At 42.6% G+C, this 26,174-nt stretch overlaps 1 protein-coding gene across 2 annotated transcripts in view; it reads right to left on the bottom strand.

Moving 5' to 3' along the window:
* Positions 1-7,100: 7,100 nt before the first annotated feature.
* NELL2 (neural EGFL like 2) overlaps positions 7,101-26,174 on the bottom strand; it is a 280,288-nt gene continuing 261,214 nt past the window's right edge. For both annotated transcript variants that reach the window (XM_074984071.1, XM_074984072.1), the window contains 4 exons: positions 20,414-20,607; positions 19,423-19,599; positions 11,609-11,833; positions 7,101-7,852 (listed from right to left, as the gene is read on the bottom strand). In XM_074984071.1, coding sequence (XP_074840172.1) covers positions 7,802-7,852; positions 11,609-11,833; positions 19,423-19,599; positions 20,414-20,607 — 647 coding nt within the window. In that variant the 3' untranslated portion in view covers positions 7,101-7,801. The remainder of the gene's footprint in view (positions 7,853-11,608; positions 11,834-19,422; positions 19,600-20,413; positions 20,608-26,174) is intronic.

Raw genomic sequence — 26,174 nt, 5'->3', positions numbered from 1 at the left:
AGGGAAATTTCTTCCTTGGGCAAGGTTTCTGTCACCTGCCACTCACGTGCTTGAATCCTGGCCGGGGAACAGGATTCAACCTCAGCTGAACTTTTCTGCCCCATACCCCACTATACAGCTGTGCTTGTTGCTAGTGAAATTTCTGGCATCTAGCAGCCTGTCCCTCACCAGTGTGTTACTATGAGCACAAACGGTTCTGACATATTGCCAGAAAAAAACAGCTCAGGAAACACAATAGCAAATGCTCAGAGGTGACAAATTCATAAGAAACAGCCGAGAGGATCATTCAGTAAATATGCCATTGGTTGTGGAACCTTCAAGAAATTAATGAAAGTGGCACATGCAAAAAGTAAGAAAAGCCCACTGCACACTCGTTTTCTTTTCTTCATCTTAAATCTGTCATAGGGAAAAGAGGAATGTCCATCTGAACTGTTAGCAGCGGGATGCTTCGGTTGTTCTTATTTTAGACTTTTACCTGAATGCAGAACTTTTATGGGTGAGCTGCTCTCCCATTTAGGACTAGCAGATGTACCCAGCATTGCTTGGCTCTCTACGTGGGTAAGTTTTTGGAAAATAAACGACAAAGGCGCTTGCTGGTTTCAGTGACATTGTGTTTCAAAAATGAAGAAGAATAAAAGCTGGTTGGGGGTGGGGGAGCACGGGCTGAGTGACTCAGGGCAGAGGTGGTTGGGGGGTGAGGGGAGCACGGGCTGAGTGACTCAGGGCAGAGCTGGTTGGGGGCTCAAGGCAGGGTGTGGGGGTGCGGCGCTCAAGGCAGGTCAGGCACGCAGAAGTTGGGGCAGGGTCTCGGGCAAGGGGCTGGGAGGTGTGGCGGTACTGGGGCTCCCCATGGCAGTGAGGGTGCCACTGCTATGGCAGTACCTCCTCTTGGGGGACCTGGGGCTGTGCTTTCCATCCAGCGACTCCTCCTGGGAGGGTGGGATGTGGGGCTGTGTGCTTCTTGAGTGAGGGCTGGGTCTCTGTGGACTGGCCCTGGCTTCCAGCTGCTCCCTGGGCCTTCCCCACAGTCTTTGCTTGGTGTAGTGGCAGCCCCAGCCTGTTGGAGGTGGGGCAGTGCTCTCCAGGCTGACCCTGGCCTCCATCTGCCCTACCTGGCCCTGCACTAAATTTGGGGAGGGGCAATGCTTTGGGGGCTACTACCAGCATCCAGCCGCCCCTCCATCCTGCAGCTGATTTTTTGGGGTGCTCCAGGGGCAGTCCAGGCTTCAGGGGCTACCCCCACCCCCCAGTTCTCCCTATAGACTCTCTGAGGGAACCAGGCTCTGGGGCCTGCCCTTCTCTCCTGGACATGTTCCCCATGGCCTGTAGCTGTCTGGGTGGGCTGGGCTCTGTGGGGAGGGGGTGCACCTGTCCAATTGCCTGCTCCCCACCCCGCCACCCGAATCCTCCCTTCAGCCTGCAGGCTGTCTGGGTATGGTCTTTTTCCAGGTGCTGCCCCCATCAACCAGCACACCCTCCTGTAATCTGCAGGCTGTCTGGGGCCTGCCCCATCTCCTGCTGCCCCCCCAGTGCCATCTGCAGGCTGTCTGGTGGGGAGGAAGCCAGGCTCTTGGGAGCCAGCTCCTCTCCAGGTATCCCCGCTCAGACTGCAGGCTGTCTGAATGGGGCCTATCTGGGGGCAGGGCAGGCTTGGAGGCTGTCCCCTCCTTCAGCTCCCCCCTGTGGCCTGCAGGCTGACTGAGGAGCGTAGGCTCTGGGGTTGCCCCCTCATCGCCAGCTCTCCCTCCCTCCAGCAGCCCCCTCTGTAGCCTGTAGGATCTCCATGGGGAAGGCAGGCTCTGGGTTTGGGGCAGGGGAGCTACTCACCCAGTCTTTGTGGCAGCCAAGATGGTGGAGACCCAGCCCCCCAGCCCCCCTCTTGGTGCTGCAGCTGCCCCCAGCAGCCATTCTCAGTATCGTGTCAGTCTGTGCCCTTCCCTTTTTTCTCCCTCCTTCATCCGCTCTCCCAGTTTCCATGTTCTGGGAAATTCTGGGATTTCAGGCATTTCCCACTTTCCAGGCACAACCAAACCCTGACCTTGGTTTAAGTTAGAGTAAGAGGAAGTTGCATACCAAATTTTGTACTTTGTAGCTCTTCGGGTTTACGAGGAGTTCTTAGAACATAGGTGGCACAGGCAGACATACTCTAAGAAAGCTAGCTAGCTGGCTAGACATTCTTGAAGCAAAGGAACCGCTTGCTTTTGGCTTTGCCTGGCAGTTCAAATATGACTGAGTTCTTGCAGTTTAAACAGGACCCACAGAAGTGTTTACATTAGTGATTCCAAGCAATGCCTCCCCAGCATCCTGAGAATTATATTTAAAGTAAAACTAAAATGGTATTACTGAGAAAAAAAGACTTAAGAAAAGCAGAGTAATTATATTTGTCTGCTTTATGGATAGAATATAATGTGATCAGTAGATGATTATGGTTTGCAGTAATTAAAATTTTGTGTTACTGAAATGATTCACTAAAGCTGGTAGAGCACAGGGTGCACATTTTCATTTATATTAGACCATTTTCTCATAGCTAGCATTTTAAAGGTGTAAATGCTGGGAATAAGAAAAATACTAATTAACACAACCTATATGTAGACTTTTATTGTGTTGGCTTTTATACTTTAAGAAGCAAAGGAGTAGCTAGCTATACCTGAAAAGCACCTAGATGAGTTGTGTCCAAATTTCACAGCTGCAATGAAAATTGCGCCTCTAATATTTTTAGGCATTGTAAAAAATACATGTGAAGTTATAAAATATTATTTTCTGGGCAATCTCTTTCCCTGTTACTTTGGATTGAACAGATCAGATGCTGATCAGATTTAGAAGGGTTATTCTACATTTATACTGGTTACGTGAAATCAGAATCTAACCCACTACAAGTCTGAGGCAAAGCCCATTAAATTTAGTGGAATGACTCCTACTGACTTCAATGGACATTGAATTGGGTCCTTTGTGCAACATGGCTGGTTGTAAACCCCTTGTGTACCCCAGACACAGGAATGATTAGGAGCAATGGGAAGTTAGCCACCAAGGTTTGAGAAATGAGGAATTCTATGACCCATTTCTATTATAAAGCGATATTTACCCCTATTGCTGTCACTGTTTTGTCTAGGAAATATTGAAGCTCTATTTTTGAGGCAAGACAGAAACAGATGGAGATGCCAGAGAAGACAGGAACATTTACTGCACCATAACATATGCACTATTCTCTCTCCAGTGCTGTATGAGGTGACTTTTCCCTGATAACACAACAAGCCTCCTTCTATTGCGTACGCAGCTTGAACTCTTTCCACTAAGATGAAATTTGAGAACTGAGTACTCAAGTTCATATTTTAGAAACCTCTCTCTCTCACACACACACACACACAAACACACAGCTGAAAAAGAGCTCTATGCAAGCTTGGAAGCTTTTCTTGATCACCAACAGATGGTCTAATAAATGATAGTACCTCACCCACTTCCACTCACACACTACAGACAAAGCTATATGCATAGCTACATGTTGCTTTAAAGGTTTGGCAGTATACATCTATTAAGGTAAGTTTATTGCCTAGTATAGCAATATTTGGGACTCACCATTCAATTTCTATGAGTCTAAGCTCTGGAATGAAGCTCAACATTTCACACTGAGGTTCAATTTGTCTCACATACAAATGTTGAACACCAGCACTGACTGAAGAGAAAGCTAGCTTTCTTTCTGTTCCTGTCCAGAGTGAATTTATAGAGAACAGAAATTTCAGATAAAGAGTTTAGTGTTCAAGAGTTGACAATGCAGGCTATTTGCTGCCAATTTGTTTCACCACAGAATTGAATCCAATGTGACTCAAAACATTTCTGCCCTTGTATCTGCAGGTCTATTAACTTAGGGCAATTACTCTGCACAGACTTAACACTTCTATGGGAATCATTGAATTCTAGTGCTGAAAACAGTGCATCAATACTGAAAGGTCAGTAGAAGAACACAACAGATCAGCTTCACTCTGACTGTTATTGTGAGATGGCAAAGAAGTACTTCAAATGAATTATTTTTTAAGGAAAATGCATGTGTGATATCACCTGACAGGCTCTTTAGACCAGAAATTTCTGGAGACCAATTTTCAACATTACTAAAATGTTCTGTCTGGGGGAAAATTAGAAACATGAAGTATTAATTGCAGGGCCAACTGAGCTGGGGGGAGCCATTGAGATGTCTTTGTGGAATCTATTGACCTTTACAAGAACTTCCAATTAATTAGCAATCTTGAACTTGATAGATTAGAAAATGCTCACTCAACCCATTCTCATTTCTTATTAATTCAGCTTTGTTCAGCTGAATTTCTTTGGCTCCTTGAACACACACAGTATTGACTGGCTGTCTAAGGATTTGATACAAGGTTCATTTTGATAAAAACTCTTTTAGTCTGCCTTGGCTATACTTGACTGAGTTGTTGGTGAACTGTGGAGTGTTCATTGAGATGGCAACAACACCACAAACAAACCCTGGAAGACACATACACCTGGGCAGGTTGGTGATGGAGAGATGTGTTTTCAATCATTCACATTCTTAGTTCTGAAGGACACGTTGCGATGAAGAGTAAATATTACCATGCCTCCAAGAACTGGTGAGAGGAAGGGAAGTGAACATAAGTTTCCTTAGGAGCTTGCCTTTGTCTTAGGGCCAAACCTGATCTGTGTGCACAATCCAAGCCACACTATGTGCAGAGATAGTATGTGGGTAACTAGGGGGAACAGAACTTTTCTTCAGCCTCTGGAAAGAACACTGAGAATCCTTCTAGCCTCTCTGTGTCTGCTATCACAGCTCCAGGGATGGAGTAATACCCCAAGCCTGATACTTGAGACTAGCAAAGAGTGTTAAGCAAATGGATTCACACAGCAGGGAACAAATTGGACAGACTCCTCCCCTGCACCCCCACATTTCATCTGCATGACCCTTGTATCTCCTATGTCTGGCTCCAACACAGAGAGCACATGAAGCTGGGCAGGGCATCTCTTGCCCCTTCTTTGTGGTCAACGGCACCAACAGCTGCTGCAGGCCCCATGACAAGGGGGACCTGGCTCCAAGCTCCAGAAGGGATGAGGCCAAGAGTGGTCAGATCTCAGCATCACCCAGACCATGGCGCCGCCTCCCCCACTCCCTAATAGCTTAGCAGCACCCAGAGCTCCAGGCCCCTTCGCAATGCCAGGCAACCACACTCTTTGCCCCCCAGTATTGGTGGGCCTGCCTGTGGTAATTTCCTGACAGTCATTCAGGGCTTTCTGCAGCCTTAACTTGAGCTAGAGGATTTTGCCTTCAAGCAGTAAGTTAACTCCTTTTTCACTCCACACAAAAAAGAACAGGCTGAGCTCAGTGTATTGCTAACACATTTTATAATTTTATAAAGAAATCTCAGCATAATCCCCAAACAGCAACACCTGTCAAATCTTTCCTCAGAGCCAGGCAAACGACGACCACTGAAATCAACAGAAGATGTGCCTGTGTATCTGAGGGCAAAACACGACCCCTTGACAATTATTAGCAGACAGGAAAACAGTGCATAAAACACCCTCTGGTTTCAAGGAGCTAACATGCTTTTTCTAGAACAATGATTGCAGCTTGTCAGAACTGTGGATAAAACAGTAAATCCCTTGAGTAGCCTTTATTTATGTCCTAGGTCTTGGAGAGGAAAAAGATTTATTCAATTTAAAACCTCCATAGCTTTAATGGTGAACTGTAGAATGTTACGTTGGTTCTTTTTCCTCAGTACTTTCTTAGACCTATTTTGTTATTCTTTTTCCTTTTCTCTCATGTAGCACAACACAGCTTTGGTCATGTGTTGCCTCCTTTTTATTGTCACAAAAGTCGTGAAAATAGGGTTTATCTATTTAAATTTCCTCTGATAGCTGAATGACTGTCCTTACATCAACAAAAATATATAGGGAGAATCATCACGTTAGCTGAGGCTATTATTTTTTATTACAAAAATATCTAAATCCAGGTTGTGGTGTTTAACTGAAACAAAAATAGGGCTTAGAATTTATAGAGAATTTCTCATAAGTTAGAACAGCTTTAAGAAAGGCCAAATTTTGTATCTAATCTGTTAAGCAATGTCCTACCAACATACAAGATTTGATCCCTCCAGCCTTTCTGCACTTGAATAGCCCCCATACAGAGCTGTCTCTAGAGCGGTACAGGTCCCAGGGCAACTGCTTTCCCTCACCAATTCCCACACCTGCTCTGCCTGCACCTTGCCCCCACTCTGCTCCTTCCCCCAAGCCTCACCCTATGCAGAGGAGCACAGGGGACTGGGAGATTGGCAGCAGAGTCGGTGCAGGGTGGAGCAGGTACCTCTATGGAGTCAGGGGGGGACGGAGGCAAATCCTGCTTCTGCCCCATGCCAGGCCCTCCAGGTAATCCCCCAAGCCACTCCACGTCCCTTCCATAGGACAGTTGAGATGGTTGCCATGGAGCCTCCCAAAGCCCAGGGTCTGGTCATCCATCCCAAACCATCCTAGGAATGGGATTGCTTGGGTCCCATAAAACTCAGTGGGGCTACTGAGCGGAGTAATGCTATTCGCATGCCTAATTATTTACAAGATCAATCTGTTAAAGATTAGCACAAATATGAAATATCAAGACTGAGAAAGGCCCTAACAGTTTTCAAACACCTACAAGGTTGTTGTTACAGGGAGGAAGGAAAAACATTCCCCTTAACCTCTGATGATGTGACAGAAAGCAATAGGGTTAAATTGTCAGTAGGAGGGCTTACGTTGGACTTCATGAAAAACCTCCTATTCGGTGGTGTGGATGGGTTGGGGTAAGCACTGGAATAAACTGTCTAAAGAGGCTGAAGAATCTCCTTCACTGGAGGTTTTAAAGAGCAGGTTAGACAAACACCTGTATGGGTCAGTCTAGATGGTGATTGGTCCTGCCATGAGTGCAGGAGACTGGACTTGATGAACTCTAAAGGTTCCTTCTGTGATAATGTCACAACTCTGAACCAGGTAGAAATATCTGTTTGCAACCTTATTCACAAAGAAGAAAGAGTCATCTGTAACACATAAACTTATCACCCGTACAGTGCAGTGAAGGACACTCAAAACCAGAAATATAAGGTAAGAGAAATATTTATTTTAATTTTGCACAAGAACGAGCCTATACTGAACAAATTCAATCAAGAAATAATAAGTGCAGTAAATCAAGGAAATGTAGTTGACTTTTCCCATCAGAAAACATTAAGTAGCCATGCCTGTGCACTACTTTTTTACAATAACTTAAATCTTTTTTCCAGAGCATGTACTATACATAACACATCTTAGCTGCTATATTCTTTGTTCCTGAAGACATCCTCCCTTTCTGAAACTTCTGCTAGACTCTGCAGGTGAGCAATCAAACAAAATTTGTGCAGATTCAAATATTACTAGGTAAAAATCCCTGTGCCTATTGAAGTGTTGGACTTTCGAAGCTTCAGTAGGCTCAATGATCACTTCTAGTTGTCTCTGGATCTTGATATTGTTAGGTACCATGTTACAATGTGTCACTTCACACTACTCTAATAGTCAGCATAATCATGTCAGACACACAAATAGCCAGAAGTTGAGTCTGACCTCAAAGAAAGGTTAATACAGCTGAACTTTTCTCCAGTTCCATAGATCTCATTCCCACTCAGGTAATTGAAAGCTCACTCAATTCAGAACATTTCTGCACTGCAGATGGACAAAACTGATGTGATTTCAGTTTTGACTTTATACAATTTTTGGTCTAAAGGTCTTTTCGTGAAGGAAAATTCTGTAACCAGAAACTGCTTGTGAGACACGGTTGTTAGCTTCACAGCTCCTGAAGGCACTGTGGATCCACTGAGCAACAAACATGACCGTTCTGCGAAGGGAGGAGGGAAGGGAAAAAGCAGAGAGAGAGAGAGAGAGAGTTAAATGGTTACTATTTTGTAAAGTCAAGTTAACAATAAGAATGATCATTTGCAAATACCTGCCCGATAGAAGAAGATTTATAAATAAATGTGTAAATTTTTAGCTATATCTTCACTTCAGTCCAATGCTCTGTGTAAAAGGAATCAAATGTTTTCACTCATTCATCAATGCATTGTGATCCACATCACAAAATTAAGATACTGAACTGAAGTAATTTGGCAAGATGCTATTTATGTCAAATAGATCAGGATTTGATCCAGTCTGTGCAATAAAGATGGCAAAGAGAACAAGGCATTAGGAGCTGTATTTAGATTTGACACAGGGGACCACAAGTTTTATTTAGCATGGAATATCTGGAGACTAAGCTGTCACAGTGTTACAAGCTGGTGATTTTTGAACTTTTCCCTCCAGAACTTAGTTTAGACATCTTTCAAGGAATATTACAATTAATAGAATAGGTTGCGTATAAGAGTGATTGAAGTCTGGATGAAAAGAGATTTGTTGCATTTTCACCTCTTTTCCTCAGTATGACTTATCTTACAAGGTAGATAGAGCATATGATTTTTAAATTAATGTAAATACATTTAGTCAGTTGACGCACAGGCCTGATAAATGATCAGGGATGAAAAATCATTCATTCAGTTTCTTTACTGTATGTAGCAGGTGACTAGACAACCATGTCAGCAATCCTAGAGTTCATTTCTTTGTGTGTGATTTGAAATGGTTTTGTGGCTAAGTCAACTTCAGCTGATGCCCGGCTTTCTGAATGCAGAAAGGATTTTGTGTAAACCTATTTTGCAGTAGCTTGGTTAGAGAAGCTTATCCTAAAGCTTTGACCTGCCATGTGATGCACTGCTAGAAAACAGTGAAGTGAAGCAGTACAAATGAGACACATAGTGGTTGGGCATTCAAATTTTGTGCTACAGGACCAAACTGTACAAGCTGTAGTATAGTATGTGCCTTGTTTGATTGGATTAGATTGGGGGGGTGGAAAACAAAGTTAAAATACCTAGTGTACATGTTCAACAAGAACAGGGGGTTGGAAAGAAACAAAATAGGTTTTGTACTTTGAGAAACAAATGGTACAAGTTAATAATTAAGGGTCTGTGGCTCTAATTATGCTCTTATGCCTTGTGATCTTTGAAAATTCATAATATGGAAAACATAAGGGTAAATGATGAGTCTAGTTTAAACAGGCACAATGACTATTTTTCATTTCTGTTTCCAATGGAGCTGACAGACCCACATTTTCCTTGGGAAAGACAAGGGAGCAGCTCCACAGAAAGGGCTGGGCCTTGGGAAGAAGGGGAGGGGTGGGGGTTAACGTCCCGCCAGCAGCTCTTAGCATGGCTCCAAGCATGCCACTCCTCCCGCCAGGAAGCCCTCAGTGCCACCTGGAATGGAACTGCTCTGGAAGTGCTGGATGGGAGCCCTGCACCCTTTTGAATCCCAAGGCCCTGGGGCAGTTTTCTCCCTTTGTCGGCAGGCCGGTCTGTTTCTTACTACCTAAAAGGAAAGGATTGCACCAATGCCAGGTAGCTGGTGGAACAATGTGGAGTATGCTAGCTGAGCTGGTTTCCTCTGTCAATTCTTACATTGAATTCTGACATGAGCTATCCATGGAGCTTTGTACAGTATATATATTACTCTTCTAGCACGGGTGGGCCAAATATGGCCCACAAAGGCACTGGATCCAGCCCACGGGCCACTTCAGGCACAGAGCGGCCAGCCACTGCTTTGAGTGGCGTCCTGGTTCTAACAGCGATCTGCTCCAGAGGCTGGGAGGGCTGGGGAGGCTTTGCATGCAGCTCAGATTGGCTTGTTTACAGTTGCCAGCCAATCAGAGCTGAGAGACTTTTGCTGGGGGTGTTGGGGAACCGCCTGAGGACTCCATCCCCCTGGAGCAGAGAGCGACATGGAGCAAGGAGCAGTTCTGAGTGGTGTGGGGCTGCAGCAGGCAGACAGCCTTTCTCAGGGCCTTGCAGGGCTGCTGGCCAGGAGTCACCCAGATACGCCTTCAGGCCAGAGCCTGCCTCTGGTAGTCCACACCTTCCCTTCCCCCAACCCTCTGCCCCTCCACTTCTGCCCCCACCTACCCACATAATCCTAAACTTCTGTGCCTCCTCCTGTGCCCATACCCACTGCATCCCAATCTCCTGCCATACACCACAACCTAAACCCCTGCAGCCCAGATCCCTAACCTAGGTCACAACTGCCTCCTTCCGCCAAACTCCCTCCAAGACCCCACATCCGCTCCTGCACCCCAGTCTCTTATCCCTAGCTCGCTTCTGCACCCGCCCTGCATCTCCTCCATTAACATCATGGCAGAGTGAGGCCCTTGACCACTTTCCAAATTCTTGGAGTGCCCCCCACCATCAAAAACTGTTGCTCACCCTTCTTACAGGGTCAAATCACGCTCGGCATTTACAAGGCAATAATTGGCACTAATAGCCAATGTTCCCTCTATTTTTTTCCATCCATTGTGTGGAATATATTTTGATGTGTACTGAGGCATGCGCAGATGTCCGCCAGCAATAGAAACATATGCTGCTGCTGGTGGGTACTGTGGATGCTCTGCTGTGGGTGCTCAGCTGGGCAGCACCTGAAGCTCTCCTGGGTGGTTGCCCAAGTGCTCAGCTTACAGGGCTCTGTATAAACTGGTTGTGAAATAGAGAGACCACCTTGGAGCATAAGAGGGTAGAAGGGACATGATCCACAGTTGATAGCCAGTGGAATGACACACATAAGCTCCTTCTACACTCCTACACATCTCAAAAGTAGGGAATACTTGTCCTATTTCTTATTCCTAGTAGAGCCTTACATTTTATTCTGGCCCTCGGAAAAGGATGTGGGATGAAGTCTGAAATTTGGGGAGATAACAGATTTCCATTCCAATAGACCCTGCTCTTCCTCTCTTCCCCTCCTCTTGGCTGGTCACTGAAGTTGTGGAACTGCTCTTGGTCATTCTTCATGTATCTACACCAGAAATTCCAGTTCCCCTCACGCGCGCGTGTGTATGTGTAAGCACTTTATTCTAGCAGCCCTTCTCTTCTTCTTTTTGAAGAGACAGCAGAATTCACAGAAGCTTTGCACCATTAACCTCTCTTCTTGAGATAATGGTGTCTTAACCCTGAGAAATATTGAAGGCTCATATTATGTGGATTTGGCTGTCAGTTTTAAACGAAGAAAAAGAGGAATTTCCATTTTTGCCATTATAAAACTTAAAAACATTTGATCATCACAATCCTTAAGGAAAAAAATAGCATTTCTGGTAATCTGATGCTCACTTCACAAAATACATATCCTGTGTGAGGTCAGCTCTTACAGACCTTTGGAAATTATGTGACGCTGTAAGTATCTACAAAATAGCACAGCACTGGCAAGCATAAGATCTGCCAGCACCGTCAAAGTGGGATGTTTCTGTGGAAAGGAAATGTCTGTTCACTTGTTCAAGGAAATATATAACATGGGCTACGATGTTATGAGATTTCTGCCCTGCTAGTGCACTTAAACCATCATCTCGCTCTTGACAAAGCCACATCCCTGATAGAAGAAGAGGAAGTTAATAAAGCTGAGCATTTTATATTGCAACCTTTGAACAGCAAGTGTAGAAACGAGCTTCCCACCAACCAGACTAATGTATTAACATTTATGTGCCACAGAACCATCTGGTAGGAGGACTCTTGCCTTGATTTTTAACGTTTACCTTGCATTGGCAGAGGGTGCACTCTGTGCCGTGTTTAATCCAAGAAGATCCGGTGAAGCGAACTACATTAGTTTCATCCAGACACGTCTTAGTGATGTCATTACGGATGGTGTCTGCCTGGCAGGGGTCAGTGACACAGCGTGGGCAACACTCACTCTTGGAAAGTACACTGAATTCACATTCCACCTCTGGACATGGCAAAGGCCAGCAGTCAACTTCACCTTGCTGTATTTTTTTAAAAAAAAAAAGGAACAAAGAGATCATTTTAGGTATTCTGTGTTGTTTCTGATGTATAATCATTTGTTTATGAATCAGTGTGTCATCCCTTTCGGCTGGCTGTTTCTCCCATGTGACTCTTTGAAAGACAGTAAAAAGAACTCTGATGCTCATTTCCCCGTTGACAGTAGCAAAAGATACATAGGAAGTATATGTTCTTTAAAACTAAATGTGTCATGCCTGACAGGTTGTGGGGGTGGTAAATGGAAGTGAGGATTGACTTAAATCACAGCAACGTGAAATCACTGAATGTAATAGATTGAAATCAGCAACCAGGAAACTTGATTTAAATAAAGATGCATTCCTTATTTACTAGATCATTAATTTTTACTTATGGTTTTTGTCTAGCTTTAGTTGGATGGAAATTTAAATTCAGTTAAAATGAACCAAAACAGAATTTCATTTATTGATTAAATAAAACTAACTTAAATGCACTTGATACATAAGAAAAAAAAGATCAAAAAGTTTATCAAAATATGCATTGCATTTTAAACTGATTTGTTAAACAAAGTATTATCTGTAGTTAATGAATTAAAATGATTAGTTTTGGTCACCATGTCCTTTAAGATTTCAGAATTAGTAGGTCTCATCCTCTCACGCCTAGTTTTTTATTCATAGATTGGAAGAGGAAAATGAGCTTTCCTTCTTTTTCAACTCCCCTTTGGTTTCTTAGCTTTCAGTGAACTAGCCATTAAACAGCACTAGTTGAATAAACTAGAATGAAAAAAATATTCTCTCTGCACCCCCAGAAGAGGCTACTACTGTCAAGAACTGGGTTAGTACTTTAGCAATCTCCAGTACAGCTCATTTGCCAGAGACTTCCACCAGTTCAGTGCTCTGAGTCAACAGTGTGACGCTGTTGCAAAAAAAAAGCAAACCTGATACTGGGGTGCATTAACAGGAGTGTTGTGAGCCATTCATGAGAAGTCATTCTTCCATTCTACTCAACGCTGGTTAGGCCTCAATTCGAGAATGGCATCCAGGTCTGGGCTCCACATTTGAAAAAAGGCATGAAAATTTTGAGAAGGTCCATGAGAAGAGTAACAAGAATGATTAAAGGTCTAAAGAACGTGAGCTATGAGGGAAGACTGAAAGAACTGGGCTTGTTTAGTTTAGAAAAGAGAAGACTGAGAGGGAACATGATAACAGTTTTCAAGTACCTAAAAGGAGGAGAGAGAAAAATTGTTCCCCTTGGCCTCTGAGGATAGGACAAGAAGCAGTGGGCTTAACTGCAGCAAGGGAAGTTTAGGTTGGACATTAGAAAAAACTTCCTAACTGTCAGGATGGCTAAACACTGGAATACATTGCCCAGGGTGGCTGTGGAATGGCCATCACTGGAAATATTTAAGACATCTCTCAGAGATGGTTTAGATAGTGCTTGGTCCTGCTATGAGGGCAGAGAACTGGACTTGAAAACCTCTCAGGCTGCATCTACACTAGAAAGTTCTTTTGAAAGATTTTTTGCAAGAAGGGGTCTCTTTTGAAAGAGCCCATGGAGTGTCTACACAGAAAGGCTACGTCTATACTAGCATTCCTCTTCCAAAAGAGACATGCAAATGAAGGAAATAAAAAATGAAAATGAGCCACAGAATTACACAGCTGACACCTCATTTGCATATTCTTTTGAAAGAAGAAAAGCAGTGTACACATGGCTCTTTTGAAAGTAAACCCCATCTTCAAAAAAACCCTTCTTCCAAAAAAGAAATAGAAAGAAGGGTTCTTTCGAAGATGAGGATTACTTTTGAAAGAGTAGCATCTGCACGGTTTTTCTTCTTTTGAAAGAATATGCAAATGAGGTGCCAGTTAGGTAAATCTGTGTCTCATTTCCATTTTTGATTTCCTTCATTTGCATGCCACTTTTGAAAGAGGAATGCTAGTGCAGACATTGCCAAAAAGCATTCTTTCGAAAGTAAACAAGAAGAATGTTGCTTTCCTTTCAAAATCACTCTTTCTTTCCTGTTTCAGGAAGAGGGGCTTCCTTTCAAAAGCTTCTGTCAAAAGAAAATGTGTGTAGATGCTCCACAGGCCCTTCTTTCATAAGAACAGTCTTCATTTTCAATCCCTGGCCTGTTCTTTTGAAAGAGTACAGGGCTGTGTGGATGCTCTCTTTCCAAAAAGCAGATCGCTCTTTTGATCCGCTTTATTGTGTGTGGAAGAACTCTTTCCAAAGAAGCTCTTTCAGAAGAGATCTTCCAGAAGAGCTTCTTTTGAAAGGTCTCTGTAGTATAGACATAACCTCAATGTCATTTCCAATTCTAGTTTTCTATGATTCTACTGTTTGGGGGCCTAAGTGTTTATGTGTATTTGCTTGTATGTTTGTTTTAGTTTGCTTTGGGAAGGGAAGATACATTTTGTTGCCTCCTTTTATATAAAAAGTCTAGATCCTGTGTAGCCTGAGGAATTCATGCTTTGGCTTTGTCTAGACTAGAGTTGGTAATCCTGTTAAAATTTGACCTAATTGATTGTAAATGCTAATTGTGTTGATAACTGAGGCTCTCCACAGATATTTGGCAAGCGGCACAAAATTTTGTGGTTTGCCTGGGGCTGAGCCACCATGTCCAGATACTTTGCCAATGTTTGGGTCTATATTAGGTTTTACAGTCACTTAATAAGCAATTGGCAGTCAGTTATAACAGGGGTACAAATCACAGTCCAGGCAAAACCTATGATTACAGGAGAACTAGTTAATGAGAACATCACAAGAGTGGAGAGATGGACAATTAAGCAATGGAGAGGGCAAGGGATTTTAAATCACACTTAGAAAAAAGTCTTTTGTCTGATTTTGTTAACACATATTTCATAGTGCCAAATGAGTATTCTGGATAAAGAATGCAAAAGAGAGGGATGAGAGAGACTAATTTGTTCTGGGGACAAAGGACAGCCCTGCACTCCTTCCCTTGCTGGAGCAGTGGAGCAGCTCCCTAATGCTCCTGGAGGATGGGCTCATGCCCTACCACCACTGAGAGCTGAAGCAGGGGTGGGGCAGCCTCCATTGCAGCAAGCCCCAGGGCTGCAAAAATTGAACATTTAAACAACAATTAATGTAGTCAGCCGATTAATGAGGTGGGGCTGCCCAGTAAGAATTACTGATCCCTGGCTGGGCTGAAACAAGTAGGCTAATGGGTGCTAAGCACCCACTAATTTTTTTTTTTCTGAGTGCATGCCAGGGCTGGGCCATTGAGCAGATCCTTTGAGCCTGTATGGTTTATTCAGGATTTATATGGAGAACTAGCATTGGGCCCTAGGAAAGTAGTTCATTTTCAAAAACGATGCATAATGCAGATTAGTAACGGAGAGAAAGCTGTGCTGGTCTATATACTATCAAAATAAAAAAGCAGTAAAGTAGCACTTTAAAGACTAACAACATAATTTACGAAAGCTCACCTAATAAATTATGTTGTTAGTCTTTAAAGTGCTACTTTACTGCTTTTTTATTTTGTATGCATTATGCATTAAGCAGTGATAATTTAAGTGGTTCTCAGAACTCTGAGCTGAGAAAGATCATCTAGGAATCTGCTATAGTTTTTGCTTTACTTTTCCCCCAGGAGAAAATATTAGAAAATTGCTGTTTTTACACAGTTCCCATCTGGCTCAAATTTTCCTTGTTCCATAGAATCAAATGATGCTAGGAATGAAAGCAACCTTAAGAAACAGTGACTGACCTTGCCATTTCACTTGATTTTCTTGAATTAAAAAAAAAAAAGTGTAAACAGATGCGATATCACCTGTCTGGTAACTGAAGGAAAGGTGGCTGCAGTTACAAAAGGAGCAACTTGAATAAAGGTGAGTATTGTATGGAAATTACATGTGATGGGGTTTTATTTTTAGGCGTTTAATGAACCACCTGGGACCTACTTTATTGCATTTTAGTAGGTGTGAACTTGAATCCTATGAAAGTTTGTCTCCTAAGAAATTGTTCCTTCCTATTATTATTCATCACTCTTTGACCAGAGGAAGACACTAGATGGACAGGGATTTACAAATCACCGTTCATTTTCATCTGGGGATTGTTAATGATGGAGAAGTCTATTGCTCCATAGGTTTAAGGTCTGGAGGTAGTCTGTGGTCTGACCTGTAAAGATCAGTAAATTTCACCCACTTATATTGAGCACAATGTCTAATTAGACTACATTTATGTCAGTCATCAGGAAAATAAAATGTTATGTGATACAAGCAAGGACCAGGTAAGATCAAAATAGCACCAATTCCTGAAAACCCTGCAATATGCCCAGATGAACCTTGCAGAGAAGCCATCTTACATACTGCAGAAGAAGAAAAATCCCCAAGACCCTTGCTAATCAGACCTGGAGAAAAAACGTTCCTGATCACAAAAGTGGCATTCAGTTTAACTCAATGCATGTGAGCAACACATCAGCCAGGTATCTCTGGACCAGCTCGGAGCACAGGTTCACTCTATCAGATGCCTCATCTCACACTGTGGCCAACACCTGATGTTTCAGAAGTTGTCAAAAATCCAAAATACATCCAGTTAGTAGTTTATTGGGGAAAAATATTCCTTCCTTGCCTTTAAAGGTGACTGGTTGAAGCCTGGAAGCATGAGATTGAATTATAATCAATGTCTCAATGTAGAACTGAAAGGAGTATAGCAAGTTGAGGTCAATGCAGAGCTTCTTGCTTGCTCTGTGCCGTATGACAGAAATAAATGAATAATGGGATTCATGGATTTACAGACTCCAAAATGAGAAAAGGTGACTGTGACCATTCAGCCTGACCCTCGGCACACACAGGCTGTAGGATTTCTCCCAGAACCTGGATTGAAGCTTCTTTAGAAAGATACTTAATTTTTTTATTTTAAAGACTCCAAGTGATAGTGAATACTTAATCTCCCCTGGTGACATGTTCCAATGTTTAATTATCCTCACTGCTAGCATTTCAACACTGATTTTTTCTAACTTCAGTTTGCAGCAACTAGATCTTGATAAGCCTTTGTCAACAAAACTGAAAAGTTCTTTGATATCTTTGCTGTGTGAGAGTCACCTCTCAACACTCCCTTCAACAGGTTCAGTAAAGCTGAGCTTTAAGGCTGGTACACTCATCCTTCGCTTTACGAGCACAATTGGTTCCCAACTTTCTGCTCGTAGGTGAAAACTCATAAGAGTGACACTAAATTCCCATTAAAATACATGTAAAAGTCTCTGATTCGTTCCAAGTGCCCCCAACTTGGCAAAGGAGTGGCAGCATATGGCGCTGCTTTTGAAAGGTAAGTGAACCGCAGGTTGGGGGTTGGTGGGGCGGGTTAAAGGCTGGGGACAGTTTGGGGCCATGAGCGTGAGGGAAGGTTAAAACCTGGTGGCGGGTTGGGTCCGGGGGGTCAGATGGGCAGGGGGGATAAGGCTGCAGCTGTTTAGGTCTGTGGGGCTGGCGGAGAGGTTAAGGCTGCAGCAGTTTGGGGTGTGCGGGGCCGGTGGTGGGGGTTAAGGCTGCAGCGGTTAGGTGCTGCAGGGTTGGTGGAGTGGTCTAGGTGTGCGGGGCCAGCGGGGTTTTAGGCTGCGGCGGTTTAGGTGTGCAGGGCCAGCGGGGGGGTTTAGGCTGCAGCGGTTTAGGTGTGCAGAGTTGGCAGGGTGGTTTAGGCTGCAGCGGTTTAGGTGTGCAGAGTTGGAAGGATGGTTTAGGCTGCGGCGGTTTAGGTGTGCAGGGAGGGCGGGGTGGTGTAGGCTGCGGTGGTTTAGGTGTGCAATGCCGGCAGGGTGGTTTAGGCTGCAGTGGTTTAGGTGTGCAGGGCTGGCGGGATGGTTTAAGCTGCAGCGGTTTAGGTGTGCAGGGCTGGCAGGGTGGTTTAGGCTGCGGCGGTTTAGGTGTGCATGGCCAGCGGTCGGGGGGGAGGTTAGGCTGCGGCGGGTTGGGTGCGTGGGGCCAGTGAGGTTTCAGGCTGCGGTGGTTTGGGTCTGTGAGGCCAGTGGCGGGGTTCAGGCTCCAGTGGGTTGGAAGTGCAGGGAGCGGAGGTAAGGCTCGTATTAGCTGGGGGAGTTCACTTGTCCAGTGAACAAAGGTAAGTACATGTGTCCCTTGTTTAAGCGAGTACTTGTAAGCAAAGTACTCATTTAATGAGGGATGAGTGTATTTCATCCTCTGGGACATTTTGGTGGCCTCCTTTGAATTCTCTCAAGTATTTCTATATCTTTTTTTGAAGTGTGGACATCAGAAGTGGACCAGTATGCTAGCAGCTGTTTTTAAAATGTAGTGTAAACAGGCAAGGTCACTTTCCTGATACTATTTCATATTTCCCCTTTTATTCATCCAAAAAAATCAAATTAGCCCTTTGTGTCATGCTCCTGCCCTCATGTCTTAGGATAAGCAGACTTCTTTGATGACCCCTAAGACCTTTTCTGAGTCACTGTTTTCTGAGCCAGAGTCTCCTATCATATAGCTATCGCCTGCATTTGGTGTGCTCAGATGTATTACCTTGCATTAGGCTGTATTAAAACACATTTTATGGAGCTGGGTCCATCTAACCAAGTGATTCAGACTACTTCTTACCAGAAATCTATCCTCATTATTTATTACCTAATCAATCTTTGTGCCATCTGCCAATTTTATATCATCACCTAGATCACTAATTAAAAGCAATTAATAGCTTTGGCCCAAGAATTTATTCCTGCAATACGGCATTAGAATCAGCCTCATTATTGATGTCTCCCCATTAACAACTACATTTTGAGATCTAATTGCACTTCATTATGTCTGATCTATGCAGCTTCTCTTACAGCTTGGAAGGGACAGTCTCTCAAATTCATGCAGTAAAGTGCACCTTGGTGAACAATTCTTGAGAAATACTGCCTTCAGGGAATTCAATCTTTTTTCATGTGGGTGAATTGTTCATGAACAGGCTGAGTTTTTCTTAACTTATCTTCTATTTGAAATATTCCACAAATATTTTAACAAACAAATTTCAGAGTGTGCAATGAGCAGAAATTGCTTGTTGTGTATTCATTTAAAAATGTAATATTCAGAATTTGCTCTTCAGGATGTGATTGGTCATTTAAGTCATTGTTTAGGTTCTTTGGATGATTACCACTCTGCACTCGAAACAAAATTTCTTTCATAATTAAACAGATTTCATTTTACGATGAAATCGTTCTTGACAATAGGCTTAAAATTTACTATCTGCTAACCAAACTTTGATTACACAGGTGATAGCAAAAAGGAAACAGAAAAGGATTCATGGATTCATTCAAAAACGCATTCAAAGTGAAATCTCAGTTAGACGTTGCCAAAATGCTTAGAGTTCATTTTCATCCACACTAAAAGCACTACACTGGTGCAGCTGCACTGCTATAACACGTATGATGAACACACTTATCCACTAGCAGAACACATCAACTTCAGCAGAGGCAGTAGTTAGAATGGTGGGAGAATCTCTCCCTCCAACATAGCACTGTTCACACTGGCTCTTAAGGTGTAAATGATGTCAGGAAGGAGACACGTTTATTTACACCTTATAGTGGCATACATTATGCTGCAATAAGTGGTAACGTAGACCTGGTTTTACTATAGACTGCTGTTGTAGGAAGACTTACCAAGCATCGACATTGCTGGCAGTTCTGCACCCAGGTATCTCCACTGTTGTATGAGCGCTCCCCACTTTGATGCAGACATTGACTGCTGAGCCTTGAGTCACATTCAGGGCAACAAAACAGGTCAACAGTCGGGTTCTCACAGTCACAGACCATCCGCCGACACATCACATACCCACTCTGATGTTCCAAGACCGATCAGCACATAGCGATAACAGAAATTTACATAACTCTGATCATTACACCAAATTAGGTATGTTGCTTTAATTTTAAATCACAAGCTAATTTGCATGACTTTTATCTTTTGTGTATATCCTATGTACCAACACTTCTTCCATCAGCCTTTTCTTGTGGGTGATGAAATATATGTTTTCCCTGAGGCAGTCAGATTAACTGATTTTATTAAGACTATACTTATTTTTGTATGCGCATTAGCAAGTTCTGGTAAAAACTTTCAGACCAATCTACTTCACATTAATATCTAAGGAGGGTGGCCCATATTAACTCCGGTTATATGAGAGGCTCAGAAGGGAGGAAATTCAGATTTTTTTCCTTCACATTTCACTAATTCTACCCAATCTTATTCTGGGCCTGACTACATCTCAAAGGTCAATTCACAGGGGAAATCATCTGTGCACAAGCTTCATCTCTGCCACACAGCTCATGGAGGTGGTTGTCTCTGAAAGCTATGCCTCGCTTTCCACAGGATTGCACAGCAGAGCCTCCATCGGACTGGGATCCTCTGGGGGAAATGGCAGGAACTGAGCAGGATGGAGTGGGGAGCTCTGTGCAGGGTACAGGCAGGCCAGAGCCAAGCACACTAGTTCTGGTTCTGCTGAAATCACCTTTCCTGTGGCAACAGCTCAATGGTGGAGAGGCCTCAAAAAAAGGAGTAGTAGAGTAATTTTACAAGAATCACAGTACTTTCTTCCAGCTAAGCACTCTTTCCCTCTCTCCCATTAGTGATTAAGCAAACAGCGAACTTTCTACCAACCTGGCATGAGCAGACGGAGCACCGGTCATTCTCCAGCACCCAAATCTGCCCATTGTGTTTGATTTTGTCATCGTGGATACAGTCTCCTGTGCAGTTTTTTCCATGGGGACATCGACAGTCATATCCACCATCCAAGTTAAAGCAAACAGTGTCATTGGCACAGCTATGCCTTCCAGTCCCACATTCATCAATGTCTGTGAAAACATGCCGCGCAATGCTTTTAGGCCAAATTCAATTAACAAAAATGGTCTTGTTACTGCCAGTACAAATGATTTTCAACCATTAAAGCCTTCAGCTGAAAATTAATTTGCACTCCCCCAGAGTAAGGAGAAAAAACTCACAAGTTCACAAAATGTCTTTGAAAACTCTGTTTTAAAAGAAAAAATATCATCATTTGAATTTTTCTCTGTCATTTTCAAAGCCAATGTTGTTGAGTTATTTAGCTAGAACAAGGAAACTAAAACTTCAAGGACAAGAGGCACAAGATCAGTGATAATACTAAGCCCCAGTAAGACTGTTAGTTTTGGAAGACTACACCCATGAAAAATAAAAGGACACTTAACATGCAAAGCAACAGACAACTGAATTTGCATCCAAACTCTTCTGCTAGATCTGCCTAGTGCTTTTGAGTCACCTATACATCTACTGAAAAGTTAACATGAAAGATGAAGCCTGACCTAGCATTTTGTTCAGAAATAAGGGATCACATGGTTTATCTAAGGTACCAACTACAGCATATTAGCCAGTTGAGTTACAGAGACATCCATGATCTTTGTGTCTAACATAAGAACGAAATGAATATCAGTGGGGATTAAGCTGAACAACTTTGACACAAAATTATACTTCAAAGATTTCAGACTACTTTAGAGACACATTTCATTAATGCATACACACACTTCTTTCACAAGGACACTAATGGCATACACTGCCATGCACTTCAATCATTTTATTTAGCTTTTTGAGGTGTCCGTCTCCTCCTGTCACTAGAGGGAAAATCCCTTCCATTTTTATCCTAGGACTCTGAAAGAGCATATGGTAAACAGCCCCACTCAGAGTAAGGAAATTCTGGAATGCATCTGAAAAATCAAAGGCCACATCCTCAGTTTTGCAAATCTAGATAGGTCCATTGCCTTCAACTTTTTGGCCACCTGGCCCCTTGTTTTTAATTACAGATTGCATTAAAAAGTGATTTTTGTGATATTTATTGGACAGCAGACCAATAAAAAAATCAATATAGTCATGTGTGTATCTCTCGGAATCAATGTCAAAGCCTCATACAATACTCAACTACTTTTGGCTTCAAAGATGGAATGGGAACCAATTCCAAACTGGTCTTAAACCCTGCTCTTAAAGCAACACAGCTTAATTAAGACTTCCTCTCAATGTGCAGTTACAGCAAAAAAAATAAATAAGTGGTAAGGATGCGTGAAAAATAAGGTGGAGAATAATATGGAAAGTTATACAATATTGTTATCTAAATTGATGGTATGGCTTCACCTACTCTGCAGCACTGGTAAGTCCATCTCAAGAAGGAATCTGAAGAATTAAAAGGGGTTCAGACAAGGGTGATGAAAATGATCAGAGGCCTGGAAAAACCGTCATATGAAGAGGAAGTGAAAATACTAGAATTGTTTATCTTACAAAGGAAGCAAACAAGAAGAAACATGCTGAAAGTATATAAAACAGTGAATGTGTAGAGAAGTTAGATCAGTAGGTTCTGTTCTCCCAGTCTCATGACATAGGCAATGAAATTGAAAGGTGGTAAATTCAAATTGGATAAAAGGAAATGCCTTTTTTTTTTTCAGAAAACAAATTAATAGTGGAATTTGTTGCCACAGGAAGTTTTTGAGGCCAAAAACTTAGCAAGGACCAAAATGTGACCGTACATTCATATGGATAATAAGAATAGCCTGAACTGAAACAAACAAACAAAACAAACAAACAAAACAAACAAAGCAGATCTGTAAGCACCTGAAAGACTAACAATTTTATTTGTTAGGTAATAAACTTTCGTGAGTAAAATCTGATGAAGTGGGTCTTACCCATGAAAGCTCATTGCCTAATAAATAAAATTGTTAGTCTTTTAGGCGCTACGGGACTGCTTGGCTTTTTTTGTTAAGTTATAGGCTAACGCTGCTATCCTTCTCAGAGATGCAATAGTTCATGCTAACAGATTTTGGAAGAGAGCTTAAATGTCATGCATAGACTATAGTCTAACTAATAGGGATAGGAGGTCATTTAATGTGGGAGACAGATTATTCCACTACCGCTCAAGGCCAGATTTCTTGTACCTCCCTCTGAAACATCTGATGCTAGTCACTGTCAGCAATGTGACACTGGATAAACTTTACCACAGATGTAATCTACTGTGGAAATTCCTATGTCCCCAAGTGATCCCAAATCTACTATAAAAAAAATCCTTAAACTCATGTGAACCAAAACTGGCATTTTGGCATTGTCAAACTACTCTATAAGCCCATTTCCAAACTCCTGCAATATTGGATATGGCAATAAGAATATAACATTTAAATGGTTAATATTTTAAACCAAATGATTAATTTCTGACACTGCAATTTTCTTTATTATTGTTCAGTCATTTTTATGGAGGGACACTTTCTTGTTTAAAATACACAGGGCTCCCACACTTCTAGTATCACAAATAAATAATGTTGCCTCTCAAGTAAGCTGCAGACACATTCAGATCAAAGGTACCATCTTTAATGATAAATTCTGAGTGAAATTCATGTCAGTGTAAATGGGAATATCTCCATTTCAGTAAGTGGATCTGCGCCCATTTACACCAGGTCTGAATTTAGCCTTTCATATTCAGGCACGTTTCATCACTTAGTCATTGGAGTGGGATCTTCCACAGGTTTCAGTGACAGTTTAACCCTGCTTTCACGGACGTCATGGGGAGCTTTACCACTGATATTTTCACTTTGGGTGTGTCTACATGAGTCCCCACCTTTTGGAAGGGGCATGTTAATGAATGAGTTCGGAAGATGCGAATGAGGCGCTGCCATGAATATGCAGAACCTCATTAGTATAACAGAGGCCATGGCGATTCGAAAGTGCTGCTTTTGAATGGCGTGCTGTCTGTGTAGACAGGAGCCTTTTGAAATGACCTTCAAAATGACTTCGAAAGCCCCTTATTCCCAAAACAAATGGGAAGAAGGGGCTTTCGAAGTCCTGGGGGTCATTTTGAAAGGCTCACTGCTACACGGGCGCACACCATTCGAAAGTGGCACTTTCGAATCACCACAGCTGCCATTATGCTAATGAGGCACTGCATATTCATGTAAGCGCTTCATTAGCATCTACCTAACTCCCTCATTAACATGCCCCTTCCAAAAGGAGGGGACTTGTATAGACATACCCTTTGAGAGCTCAATCTGGCACTGAGGGCTTCTGAAATTCCCACCCTTCTACTTCTGAACTTTCAGCTTGCTAAACTCAGAAAAAATGAATAATTTCATTCTCAAGACACCTTAAATATCTTCAGCCCAGATTAGTGGACATCCAGATTGTAATTCTAATGCAAACGCCAAAACAGCAACATGCTCAAAATGCAGAGAGAAAACACGAACTTGCATACATGAAATTCGTATCTGCATTATTCATCAGCATCAAAACTTCACCCTCTATCTGCAAAGAGCTTAAGCACAAATCATCCTTCCCTGGCAAAAGCTTACTTCAGCATCTTGATTTTGGACTTGCAACAAACAACCATAAACCATGAATTATGTTGCTGACATTTTGTTTACAGCCATAACCAGGGCACCAAACACCATAAACAACTGAGGACTGCTGGGGACTGAACTAAGTAGGTGTTACTAATGAACAAAATGAATGCGAGGTGGGTGAGGAGGAATACTCCAGGATACAAATTTCCAGCCATTTCAGACCTAGATATTAGATCACTATTATCACTCTCATGTCATCCTCCAAACACACATACACATAGTGTAGCCCACTTACACCACAGTGTTTGGGAATCTAACAGTTTGAATAGTTAGGGATGTGTGAGCCTCAAAAGGTTTGGAGGAGTGTATTGGATAAATCCTGAACAATACTCAGAGCTTAACTGAAGGCCAATTTTTGCTTAACCAAAGCATGTGAAAGGTTGAATGGGTTTCATTTTGTACACTTTAAGGTCTTTCTTATCCCTCTTCTGATCCTGCACCTCCCAACCCATTCACAGCACATGACCATGACACTGCCTGATTCCTGTCCTCCCAGCCACCTGCTCCCAGCAGCCTTCTGTCTTTCTATTTCGTTGAGAAAGGAATTAAGTCTGCAATACCCTCTCTTTTGGGCACCATCTGGTTTCTTTATATAAAGTTTGCCAAGTCCAGGGCTTGCACAGGTCAGACACACCTCTGTATGCACTGCTCCCTCGATACAGCAGGGAGCTCCTAAATTAGAAACTTAGAAGATGGGAGTGAGTTCAGTAGAGATTACCAGATAAAGTGAAATCCACAGTCATTTCAGCAATCGGGGAAGCCTGATGGCAGTGGACAAAGAGAGGAAGTTCTTAGCTAAATGTTTCTGGACAAAAATAGCTTTAAGCTTTGGGCCAATTCTCTTTATTTTGCAGATCCTTTCTTGCAAAGGGATGTTAGTTGACTTATACCAGAGATAATTTTGACCCAGATGGCTCAGATACAAGCAAAGCCTCAAAATGCATAGCTTTCCTTACATTCAGACCAATTTGAATGCCTATCAAGACTGATAAAAAAACCCTTGGGTCTAAGGGTTGGACCACAAATCTTATACTTTTGTGACATTTCTCTTGCCCCTTTTTTGCATTCTTTTGGTGCGGGATATTGTACTCCTGATCCAGACATAAAGCCACAACATAAAGAGGCATCAGAAGTGAGGGACTTTAAAAAAAAAAGTTTAAAAAACTTTTTGAACCTCAGCAAAGCTTTAATTCACTTAGAGTTCTGGTGGGAGGTTTACCTTGGTTCTTATCTGAGCAAGTTTGTCTAATACTAGCCCCAAGATATTCAACATTCTGTGTTCAAATACATTAGGTTATGTCATAGCACCACGCTTTGTTTTGACTCTCAGGTCTATACGGGCAGCTTCTGTCAACAGAACAGCCGTTTTGTCGACAAAACTTGCTGAGCATCTGCATGGTTAAAGTGCTCTGTTGAGAGTTTGTCAACAAAACTCAGCAGTTCACTCAGCAGCATTATCCCTATTCCCGATTAGGAATAGTGCCTCTGTTGACAGTGTTTTGATGACAGAATGCCTGTGTAGACAGTTCTAGTGACAGAGAGGGCTTCCAGTTCCCCGGGCAGCCCTGTTTGCAGAGCTTCCGGTCAGCTGTTCTGTTGAGATGGCACAGGTCAGTGTGGCTGCTCTCTGTCAACAGAGCAGATTGCTCTTTTGATCTGCTTTTATGTGTAGACGTGATCTGCTGACAGAGGTACTGACGAGGTTTCTCTGTCGACAGTGACTTCTGTTGACAGAGGCTGCCCATCTAGATGTAGCCACTACGTCCTATTTGAGACGCAATGCCATAGGTTCAGCTCAACAAAAAAAATAATACAGTGCTATAGCAAAAGAATATCTAACCCCCTTTATTCCCAAGAGCTGTTACATATATGGATGTTTAGAACAGTAGTCAATCTGAAAGTGTTCCATTGTTAGTCAGGTATTCTCCTAATTATTGGGAATTAATTCTAATCACTTGTCCCTTTTTCTATATATTTATTAAAACGCTGTTGATGATGTGTGGAAAATCCTAAAAAAG

The sequence above is a fragment of the Carettochelys insculpta genome, chromosome 1 (genome assembly GCF_033958435.1).
Source record: "Carettochelys insculpta isolate YL-2023 chromosome 1, ASM3395843v1, whole genome shotgun sequence".
NCBI classification, from domain to species: Eukaryota; Metazoa; Chordata; order Testudines; family Carettochelyidae; genus Carettochelys; species Carettochelys insculpta.
The sequence above is the reverse complement of the archived record's forward strand: the minus strand, read 5'-3'. Positions and strand labels throughout refer to the sequence as shown.